Source organism: Nansenia antarctica (genome assembly GCF_963989245.1).
Source record: "Nansenia antarctica genome assembly, chromosome: 3".
Classification (NCBI taxonomy): domain Eukaryota; kingdom Metazoa; phylum Chordata; class Actinopteri; order Argentiniformes; family Microstomatidae; genus Nansenia; species Nansenia antarctica.
The window spans coordinates 18476853-18489017 of NC_137688.1; the positions used below are offsets into that span (position 1 = coordinate 18476853).

Sequence of the window (12165 nt, forward strand, 5' to 3'; positions counted from 1 at the left end):
AGAGGAGAGGGGGGAAGTATCTGTACTTCATACGATGCGGGACGTGAGAGACACACAATCGCTTCTCTTCATTTAGGGAAATATTGGATTAAAACGAAACACTAACGAATACGATTCTTTTTGCTTATCTTTTCCGATTGTCCAGTGCAAGGAATATATTGTGGAATACATTTGTGTTGGATTATTTGTTAACGATGGCATTTGAAGGATACCTGGAGCCTAAACGCAGTAGGCGTTTTGGTCCGAGGATTCGATGGCAAGTACTGTTTTTTCAACTTTATTTCGTTAGTTTTGTTTGTGGCCAAATCCGGTATTCTATCCCAGAGGAGATGAAGAAAGGTTCGCTTATCGGCAACGTTGCGCAGGACCTGGGATTAGATTTGAAAAGGCTCCGAGCGGGCCGGGCCCGTATCGTGACCGGAGAAAGCATTCAGTACACCGAGCTGAAGACAGACAAAGGGATTCTAGTCGTGAGTGAGAGAATAGACCGAGAGCAGCTCTGTGGCGACGTCACACCGTGTAGCTTTAGCTTCGAAATGATTTTAGAGAATCCGATGGAGCTGCACCACATAACTATAGAAATATTGGACGTGAATGATAATGCTCCCACATTTCAACAACACGACATGCAGCTGACAATAGGCGAATCCGCCGCTCCGGGCGCGCGCTTCCTCTTAGCAACTGCTGATGATCCTGATGTCGGACTTAATGGACTGCAGGATTATATCTTATCTCCAAATGAGAATTTTATTGTAAAACAACATTCAAATATTGATGGCAGTAAATATGCTGAAATGGTGCTCCAGAAACCGTTAGATAGAGAGGAGCATCCTCGTCTTTCTTTAAAGCTAATCGCTGTAGACGGTGGGAGTCCGCAGAGGTCTGGTACAGTAAATATAGATATCACTGTCGTAGATGTGAATGACAATGCGCCCGTGTTTAACCAGTCAGTGTACAGGGCTACTGTAATGGAAAACGCACCAAAAGGCACATATATCACAACCGTCAATGCTAGTGATGCAGACAGTGGATCAAATGGTTTGATATATTATTCTCTTTACAACATGCAAGGTCTTATGGCGAGTATGTTTGCAATTGACAAGACCACTGGTTTGATATCGCTTTTAGGACAATTAGATTATGAAAAAGACAAAACATACGAAATTAGGATTGAAGCAACAGACCAAGGAGCTTTAAAGGACTCCAGTAAAGTTATTGTCGAGGTAAATGATGTGAACGACAATGCACCTGTCATAAGCGTCATGTCATTCACTAGTCCGGTGTCTGAGGATTCTCCTCCTGGTACAACCATTGGTATTATCAATGTAAAAGACCTTGATTCAGGTGACAACGGACAGGTGAGCTGTACTATAGATCAAAACATCCCTTTTAAGATCAAGTCTAATTTAAGAAATTACTACACCTTGGTTACCGACGCCATCTTAGACCGTGAGAGCGTCTCAGAATACAACATAACTGTAGTTGCCACTGATGCAGGCTCGCCTCCTCTCTCGAGTACGAGAACCTTTCACCTGAAGGTGTCTGACGTCAACGACAATGCCCCAGTGTTTCCACAGGGCGTGTACAACTCCTACATCTTAGAGAATAACTCTCCAGGCGTGTCTATACTCACTGTTAAAGCTAAAGATCCCGATGCCAATCAAAATGCTCGTATTTCGTATATACTAGAAGATACTGACATTGGTGGGACTCCAGTATCTAATTATGTTTCCGTTAACCCTGAGAGTGGGGTGATACAGGCGGTGCGCTCCTTTGATTATGAACAAATTAAACAATTTAAACTAGTCGTCAAAGCGCAAGACGGAGGCTCTCCTCCACTCAGTAGCAATGTGAGTGTTATCGTCATCATCCAGGACCAGAATGATAACGCGCCTCAGGTTCTGTACCCAGTCCAGACTGGCGGCTCTCTGGTGGCTGAAATGGTGCCTCGTTCTGCAGATGTGGGCTATCTTGTCACTAAAGTGGTGGCTGTTGATGTGGACTCTGGACAGAATGCCTGGCTCTCGTATAAACTGCAGAAAGCGACAGACAGGGCGCTGTTTGAAGTGGGCTTACAAAATGGAGAAATAAGAACCATAAGACAAGTCAATGATAAAGATGCTGTGAAACAAAGGCTCACTGTTGTAGTGGAGGACAACGGGCAGCCCTCTCGTTCAGCTACAGTCAATGTTAACGTGGCGGTGGCGGACAGCTTCCCTGAAGTGCTCTCGGAGTTCACTGACTTTACGCACGACAAGGAGTACAATGACAATCTGACTTTTTACTTAGTCTTGGCTTTGGCTGTAGTTTCTTTTCTTTTCATCACGTGTTTAGTGGTTATTATATCAGTGAAAATATACAGATGGAGACAGTCTCGCATCCTCTATCATTCCAATCTCCCGGTTATTCCGTATTATCCACCGCGTTACGCAGACACTTTGGGGACAGGAACTCTACAGCACGTGTACAATTACGAGGTGTGCAGGACGACTGACTCCAGAAAGAGTGACTGTAAGTTCGCCAGGCCCGGTAGTCAGAGTGTACTGATAGTGGACCCCAGTACAGGGACGATGCAGCGGATGCAGAGTGAAAAGAACATCCTGGATGAACCAGACTCTCCACTAGAGGTGAGTTTTTAGGATTTTGAATAATGTAGCTGTTTATTTTGGAATTGTATCTCTACAAAAACCTCAAGTTAACCAAGGCGCTGCTCCTATGGTACCAGTTCACAATATTTTGTATTTGGCTATTTGCACTTTCTTACACGATTGTGACGTGTTTTAGTGCCGTGATTGTTACATGTAGTCCATTATAGAGCAATTCCTGTTACTCAATTCCTGTTACTCTCCTGCGGTCTCTCTCTCTCGTGCACTTTTTTGGCTAACTTTTTTCTCATGATTGACCTGTTAAAATGTGTTACAAAAATAAATGTAGCAAATTTTTGTACAGAACTGACTCTGCCTTTTTTCATCAATGCAAATCAGTTATTTTACATTTATTATTTTGTATTCGCACACACTTAAACAGAACCGATGTCTACAATACATTTGTATAGAATTAACTTTAACAAATCAAGTTTGATTTACTGACCTAACTTGGCTACCATGGCTATGGCTAGGGACATAATGAAATTGCTTTAAAGTTACAAAATACCTTTGAATAATTTGGCATTAAGAAATCAAGTTGGAGTTAGAGTTGAAAATCAGGTACCGTGGACAAGATGAAATTACTTAAACATTACACAATACATTGATATTACAATAACTGACAAATATGATGTTGCATCAACATAATTATTCTAAGCAGTCTAATGTGAATGAGATACTTTGGTTTGACAAGAAATAATTACATCAGTTGCCCATATTCTGATCATGTGGGACTGATGTGCACATTAAAATCAAGTAAATTCAAAATACTTTTTTTCCCAGTGTATCTCTTAAAGGCCCATTTGTTTTCACTGTTCTTTTGTACCTTTCTACAGATTGCATTTTCAAGTTGAAAATCGATTGTATTGGAATGTATTTGTTTGGTTGTTTTAGGAAATGTTTGTCAACCAACTGTTGAATAGCATCAAACTTCCACTGGCTTTTCAGCACTATGGACAGCGCCTCTATTGTCATGGCAAATGCGCAGCTCTCATAGCTCTCTTTAAACACACATTCTGGCATGTTTAGTCCTGTTTAAATACAATTATCGTATGTATCATCGTTTCACACAGACGTAGTGTTTTAACAGTCCTTTGAAACGTTTATATAATCGTTAATGCCTTTCACTGTATGCGTCTAATGATTATTCAGACTACCGTGACAATGATTGTAGTAATCCATGTTGGTGTGACGGAAGAAACCATGCTATTGTCATACACACTATTTAAAGTATGGAATGAAAATATATCCCTCCGATGATATCTTACCTTGCATGATTACTCATTTAGGATTTGTAACCTTGGGAAGATTACAACTATGGTCTAAACTCTTCTATCATATACTTATAATTGTGTTCCCACATTATTTGGTGTTCGGGTTTTGGACTGTGAGGGCCGCTGTTGATCAGTGAAACAATTTCTGTGCGGTGTTGTCAGTCAGATGAGTCCCCTTCCTTATCACTGCGCTGTAGAGGAGAGGGAGACTGTGCGCTTCATACGAGGCGGGGCAAGAACAGGCAGAACACTAGCTCTGCTCCATAGATAACAGACACAATAGGATTTAGATAACACATCGGCTGTTACTTTATTTTCTCGCAATTATTGGGGATACTCTCTTGGGAATATTATTGTGGCATTTATTCTGTGATGACTATGGCTTTTGCTGGATTCCTACAACCTAAATACTTAAGATGGCGTTCGTACCCGGGACTTCGATGGCAAGTACTTGTTTTTCTCCTGAATTTCAGCCATATTGTAAGTGGCCAAATCCGTTATTCCATTCCAGAGGAGATGAAAACAGGATCGCTTATCGGTAACGTAGCGCAAGACCTGGGGTTGGATTTGAAAAGGCTCCGAGCGGGCCGTGCCCGTATCGTGACCGGAGAAAGCATTCAGTACACCGAGCTGAAGACAGACAAAGGGATTCTAATAGTGAGAGAGAGAATAGACCGGGAGCAGCTCTGTGGCGACGTCACACCGTGTAGCTTCAGCTTCGAAATCATTCTAGAAAATCCAATTGAACTGCACCGTGTTACTGTTGAAATATTAGATGTAAATGATCATGCTCCAGTTTTTCCAAATAAAGATGTACAGTTTGAAATAAGCGAATCAGCTTCTATTGGAGCGCGATTTCCTCTGGAGAGTGCAGAGGATCCCGATGTAGGACTTAACGCGCTGCAGAATTACATATTAACTCCGAACGATAATTTCATTTTAAAACAACACAGTAATCCAGACGGTAGTAAATATGCTGAAATGGTGCTCCAGAAAACATTAGATAGAGAGGAGCATCCTCGTTTGTCTTTCAAAATAATCGCTGTAGACGGTGGAAATCCGCAGAGGTCTGGTTCAGTAAATATAGATATTACTGTCCTAGATGCCAATGACAATGCGCCCGTTTTCAACCAGTCAGTGTACACGACTACTGTGGTAGAAAACGCACCGAAAGGAACATATATCACAACCGTGAATGCAACGGATGCAGACAGTGGGTCTTATGGACAAATAACATACACCTTTTCCAAGTCGAAGGGTGTCATAGCAGATGCATTAGTCATAGATGAGGGCACTGGAACGATATATGTTTCTGGTCAAATAGATTATGAGAAAGATAAGAAATACGAATTGAGAGTAGAGGCGAAGGACCAGGGTGGGTTAACAGACACAAGTAAAGTTATAATTGAAGTTATCGATGTAAATGATAATGCACCAGTTATAAACGTCATGTCTTTCTCCAGCTCTGTGTCTGAAGATGCTCCCACGGGTACAACGATAGCTGTTATCAATGTCAAAGACACAGATTCAGAGCGAAACGGACATATCACATGTTCTATAGATGCTAACCTCCCGTTTAAAATACATTCTTCGTTAACTAGTTATTATAATTTGATTTCAGATATGGGTTTTGACCGAGAAACGGTTCCAGATTACAACATAACTATTACTGCAACAGATTCGGGTTCTCCTCCTCTCTCTAGTGCCACGATATTACATCTTAGAATCTCTGACGTAAATGACAATGCTCCATTCTTCGATAAATTCACATACTCTGCCTACGTCACAGAGAATAACTCTCCTGGAATGTCCATATTTACAGTTAGTGCGCGGGACTCTGACTCAAATCAGAACGCTAGAATATCTTACCTCCTTCAGGACGCGCAGATCAGTGGAACTCCTGTTTCTACTTATGTTTCTATTAACTCCGAAACCGGAGTTTTACACGCGGTGCGCTCCTTTGATTTTGAACAAATCAAACTATTTATGCTAGTAGTCATGGCGCAAGACGGAGGCTCCCCTCCACTCAGTAGCAACGTGAGTGTTAACGTCGTCATCCAGGACCAGAACGACAACGCGCCTCAGGTTCTGTACCCAGTCCAGACTGGCGGCTCTCTGGTGGCTGAAATGGTGCCTCGTTCAGCAGATGTGGGCTATCTTGTCACTAAAGTGGTGGCTGTTGATGTGGACTCTGGACAGAATGCCTGGCTCTCGTATAAACTGCAGAAAGCGACAGACAGGGCGTTGTTTGAAGTGGGCTTACAGAATGGGGAAATAAGAACTATACGCCAAGTCACTGATAAAGATGCTGTGAAACAAAGGCTCACTGTTGTAGTGGAGGACAACGGGCAGCCCTCTCGTTCAGCTACAGTCAATGTTAACGTGGCGGTGGCGGACAGCTTCCCTGAAGTGTTCTCGGAGTTCACTGACTTTACGCACGACAAGGAGTACAATGACAACCTGACTTTTTACTTAGTCTTGGCTTTGGCTGTAGTTTCATTTCTGTTCATCACGTGTTTAGTGGTTATTATATCAGTGAAAATATACAGATGGAGACAGTCTCGCATCCTCTATCATTCCAATCTCCCGGTTATTCCGTATTATCCACCGCGTTACGCAGACACTTTGGGGACAGGAACTCTACAGCATGTGTACAATTACGAGGTGTGCAGGACGACTGACTCCAGAAAGAGTGACTGTAAGTTCTCCAGGCCCGGTAGTCAGAGTGTACTGATAGTGGACCCCAGTACAGGGACGATGCAGCGGATGCAGAGTGAAAAGAACATCCTGGATGAACCAGACTCTCCACTAGAGGTGAGTTTTTAGGATTTTGAATAATGTAGCTGTTTATTTTGGAATTGTATCTCTATAAAAACCTCAAGTTAACCAAGGCGCTGCTCCTATGGTACCAGTTCACAATATATTGTATTTGGCTCTTTGCACTTTCTTACATGATTGTGACGTGTTTTAGTGCCGTGATTGTTACATGTAGTCCATTATAGAGCAATTCCTGTTACTCAATTCCTGTTACTCTCCTGCTGTCTCTCTCTCTCGTGCACTTTTTTGGCTAACTTTTTTCTCATGATTGACCTGTTAAAATGTGTTACAAAAATAAATGTAGCAAATTTTTGTACAGAACTGACTCTGCCTTTTTTCATCAATGCAAATCAGTTATTTTACATTTATTCTTTTGTATTTGCACACACTTAAACAGAACCGATGTCTACAATACATTTGTATAGAAATAACTTTAACAAATCAAGTTTGATTTACTGACCTAACTTGGCTACCAGGGACATAATGAAATTGCTTTAAAGTTACAAAATACCTCTGAATAATTTGGCATTAAGAAATCAAGTTGGAGTTAGAGTTGAAAATCAGGTACCGTGGACAAGATGAAATTACTTAAACATTACACAATACATTGATATTACAATAACTGACAAATATTATGTTGCATCAACATAATTATTCTAAGCAGTCTAATGTGAATGAGATACTTTGGTTTGACAAGAAATAATTACATCAGTTGCCCATATTCTGATCATGTGCACATTAAAATCAAGTAAATTCAAAATACTATCTCTTAAAGGCCCATTTGTTTTCACTGTTCTTTTGTACCTTTCTACAGATTGCATTTTCAAGTTGAAAATCGATTGTATTGGAATGTATTTGTTTGGTTGTTTTAGGAAATGTTTGTCAACCAACTGTTGAATAGCAGCAAACTTCCACTGGCTTTCCAGCACGATGGACAGCGCCTCTATTGTCATGGCAAATGCGCAGCTCTCATAGCTCTCTTTAAACACACATTCTGGCATGTTTAGTCCTGTTTAAATACAATTATCGTATGTATCATCGTTTCACACAGACGTAGTGTTTTAACAGTCATTTGAAACGTTTATATAAGTTAAAATGTGTTACAAAAATAAATGTAGCAAATTTTTGTACAGAACTGACTCTGCCTTTTTTCATCAATGCAAATCAGTTATTTTACATTTATTATTTTGTATTCGCACACACTTAAACAGAACCGATGTGTACAATACATTTGTATAGAATTAACTTTAACAAATCAAGTTTGATTTACTTACCTAACTTGGCTACCAGGGACATAATGAAATTGCTTTAAAGTTACAAAATACCTCTGAATAATTTGGCATTAAGAAATCAAGTTGGAGTTAGAGTTGAAAATCAGGTACCGTGGACAAGATGAAATTACTTAAACATTACACAATACATTGATATTACAATAACTGACAAATATTATGTTGCATCAACATAATTATTCTAAGCAGTCTAATGTGAATGAGATACTTTGGTTTGACAAGAAATAATTACATCAGTTGCCCATATTCTGATCATGTGCACATTAAAATCAAGTAAATTCAAAATACTATCTCTTAAAGGCCCATTTGTTTTCACTGTTCTTTTGTACCTTTCTTACAGATTGCATTTTCAAGTTGAAAATCGATTGTATTGGAATGTATTTGTTTGGTTGTTTTAGGAAATGTTTGTCAACCAACTGTTGAATAGCAGCAAACTTCCACTGGCTTTTCAGCACGATGGACAGCGCCTCTATTGTCATGGCAAATGCGCAGCTCTCATAGCTCTCTTTAAACACACATTCTGGCATGTTTAGTCCTGTTTAAATACAATTATCGTATGTATCATCGTTTCACACAGACGTAGTGTTTTAACAGTCCTTTGAAACGTTTATATAATCGTTAATGCCTTTCACTGTATGCGTCTAATGGTTATTCAGACTACCGTGACAATGATTGTAGTAATCCATGTTGGTGTGACCTGTGACGGAAGAAACCATGCTATTGTCATACACACTATTTAAAGTATGGAATGAAAATATATCCCTCCGATGATATCTTACCTTGCATGATTACTCATTTAGGATTTGTAACCTTGGGAAGATTACAACTAGGGTCTAAACTCTTGTATCATATTTATAATTGTGTTCATACATTATTTGGTTTTCGGGTTTTGAACTGCGAGGGCCGCTGTTGATCAGTGAAACAATTTCTGTGCGGTGTTGTCAGTCAGAGGAGTCCCCTTCCTTATCACTGCGCTAGAGGAGAGGGAGACTCTGTGCGCTTCATACGAGGCGGGGCAAGAACAGGCAGAACACTCGCTCTGCTCCATAGATAACATATACAGTAGGATTTAGATAACACATCGGCTGTTACTCTATTTTCTCGCAATTATTGGGGATACTCTCTTGGGAATATTATTGTGGCATTTATTCTGTGATGACTATGGCTTTTGCTGGATTCCTAAAACCTAAATACTTAAGATGGCGTTCGTACCCGGGACTTCGATGGCAAGTACTTGTTTTTCTCCTGTATTTCAGCCATATTGTAAGTGGCCAAATCCGTTATTCCATTCCGGAGGAGATGAAGAAAGGGTCGCTTATCGGTAACGTAGCGCAAGACCTGGGGTTAGATTTGAAAAGGCTCCGAGCGGGCCGGGCCCGTATCGTGACCGGAGAAAGCATTCAGTACACCGAGCTGAAGACAGACAAAGGGATTCTAGTCGTGAGTGAGAGAATAGACCGAGAGGAGCTCTGTGGCGACGTCACACCGTGTAGCTTTAGTTTCGAAATCATTCTAGAAAATCCAATTGAACTGCACCGTGTTACTGTTGAAATATTAGATGTAAATGATCATGCTCCAGTTTTTCCAAATAAAGATGTACAGTTTGAAATCAGCGAATCAGCTTCTATTGGAGCGCGATTTCCTCTGGAGAGTGCAGAGGATCCCGATGTAGGACTTAACGCGCTGCAGAATTACATATTAACTCCGAACGATAATTTCATTTTAAAACAACACAGTAATCCAGACGGTAGTAAATATGCTGAAATGGTGCTCCAGAAAACATTAGATAGAGAGGAGCATCCTCGTTTGTCTTTCAAAATAATCGCTGTAGACGGTGGAAATCCGCAGAGGTCTGGTTCAGTAAATATAGATATTACTGTCCTAGATGCCAATGACAATGCGCCCGTTTTCAACCAGTCAGTGTACACGACTACTGTGGTAGAAAACGCACCGAAAGGAACATATATCACAACCGTGAATGCAACGGATGCAGACAGTGGGTCTTATGGACAAATAACATACACCTTTTCCAAGTCGAAGGGTGTCATAGCAGATGCATTAGTCATAGATGAGGGCACTGGAACGATATATGTTTCTGGTCAAATAGATTATGAGAAAGATAAGAAATACGAATTGAGAGTAGAGGCGAAGGACCAGGGTGGTTTAACAGACACAAGTAAAGTTATGATTGAAGTTATCGACGTTAATGACAACGCACCAGTTATAAACGTCATGTCTTTCTCCAGCTCTGTGTCTGAAGATGCTCCGACGGGTACAACGATAGCTGTTATCAATGTTAAAGACGCTGATTCAGAGAGAAACGGACATATTACATGTTCTATAGATGCTAACCTCCCGTTTAAAATACATTCTTCGTTAACTAGTTATTATAATTTGATTTCAGATATGGGTTTTGACCGAGAAACGGTTCCAGATTACAACATAACTATTACTGCAACAGATTCGGGTTCTCCTCCTCTCTCTAGTGCCACGATATTACATCTTAGAATCTCTGACGTAAATGACAATGCCCCATTATTCGGTAAAGACACCTACTCTGCCTACGTCACAGAGAATAACTCTCCTGGAATGTCCATATTTACAGTCAGTGCGCGGGACTCTGACTCAAATCAGAACGCGAGAATCTCTTACCTCCTTCAGGACGCGCAGATCAGTGGAACTCCTGTTTCTACTTATGTTTCTATTAACTCCGAAACCGGAGTTTTACATGCAGTGCGCTCCTTTGATTTTGAACAAATCAAACAATTTATGCTAGTAGTCATGGCGCAAGACGGAGGCTCCCCTCCACTCAGTAGCAATGTGAGTGTTAACGTCATCATCCAGGACCAGAATGACAACGCGCCTCAGGTTCTGTACCCAGTCCAGACTGGCGGCTCTCTGGTGGCTGAAATGGTCCCACGTTCAGCAGATGTGGGCTATCTTGTCACTAAAGTGGTGGCTGTTGATGTGGACTCTGGACAGAATGCCTGGCTCTCGTATAAACTGCAGAAAGTGACAGACAGAGCGCTGTTTGAAGTGGGCTTACAGAATGGGGAAATAAGAACTATACGTCAAGTCACTGATAAAGATGCTGTGAAACAAAGGCTCACTATTGTAGTGGAGGACAACGGGCAGCCCTCTCGTTCAGCTACAGTCAATGTTAACGTGGCGGTGGCGGACAGCTTCCCTGAAGTGCTCTCGGAGTTCACTGACTTTACGCACGACAAGGAGTACAATGACAATCTGACCTTTTACTTAGTCTTGGCTTTGGCTGTAGTTTCATTTCTGTTCATCACGTGTTTAGTGGTTATTATATCGGTGAAAATATACAGATGGAGACAGTCTCGCATCCTCTATCATTCCAATCTCCCGGTTATTCCGTATTACCCACCGCGTTACGCAGACACTTTGGGGACAGGAACTCTACAGCACGTGTACAATTACGAGGTGTGCAGGACGACTGACTCCAGAAAGAGTGACTGTAAGTTCGCCAGACCCGGTAGTCAGAGTGTACTGATAGTGGACCCCAGTACAGGGACGATGCAGCGGATGCAGAGTGAAAAGAACATCCTGGATGAACCGGACTCTCCTCTCGAGGTTGGTGTACTAATGTGATCTAATTTGGCGCTAATCAGAATAATAATTAATCTACGTGGGTTTCATGTTGTATGCATTTCATCTCTCATTAGGTTTATTTAAATTGTTTCGCCTGAATGGCAAAGCACCTTTTTTTGTGTATCTGGTTTTCTCACTCGCTTTGACCTAAGAGCGTTCGAATTCTAGAGTTACCTATGGTCGTTACAAATCACTCTTCAACACGTAAAGGGTAACTTTCAGCACCTGTTACATGGAAAGCGACACTTCAGCATTGTAGTGATACACTCGGCTTTGCTTACTGTGTGTGTGTGTGTGTGTGTGTGTGTGTGTGTGTGTGTGTGTGTGCGCGCGGGCGTGCGTGCGTGCGCGTGCGCGTGTGCGTGCCTGCGCCATTTTCACATGGCTTTGTTCTCCGAGAGCAGGTTGATGAAGGTCGGTAGCAGGTTTTCACTTCTGGCAGAACGTGTTAATGATGTATTTATTACACGTCATCCACAGTGGTATAGTTTAGTTTCTTAGAGTTTATGATCATCATAGCGCAAG

General features: G+C 41.4%; 1 protein-coding gene and 2 pseudogenes across 3 annotated transcripts; all 3 read left to right on the forward strand.

Annotated features, from left to right (window-relative positions):
* Positions 1-1262: 1262 nt before the first annotated feature.
* LOC308153826 (protocadherin gamma-A8-like) lies at positions 1263-2494 on the forward strand (the record flags this gene model as incomplete). The annotated part of the gene is given in 2 exon segments (XM_080527012.1): positions 1263-2436; positions 2439-2494. Coding segments are annotated over 2 exon segments (1230 nt in total).
* Positions 2495-5542: 3048 nt separating this feature from the next.
* LOC308153827 (protocadherin gamma-A3-like) lies at positions 5543-6600 on the forward strand (annotated as a pseudogene). Its single transcript has one exon. The product of its transcript is annotated as a protocadherin gamma-A3-like (transcript).
* Positions 6601-10431: 3831 nt separating this feature from the next.
* LOC308153828 (protocadherin gamma-A6-like) lies at positions 10432-11489 on the forward strand (annotated as a pseudogene). The gene has a single exon. The product of its transcript is annotated as a protocadherin gamma-A6-like (transcript).
* Positions 11490-12165: the final 676 nt, after the last annotated feature.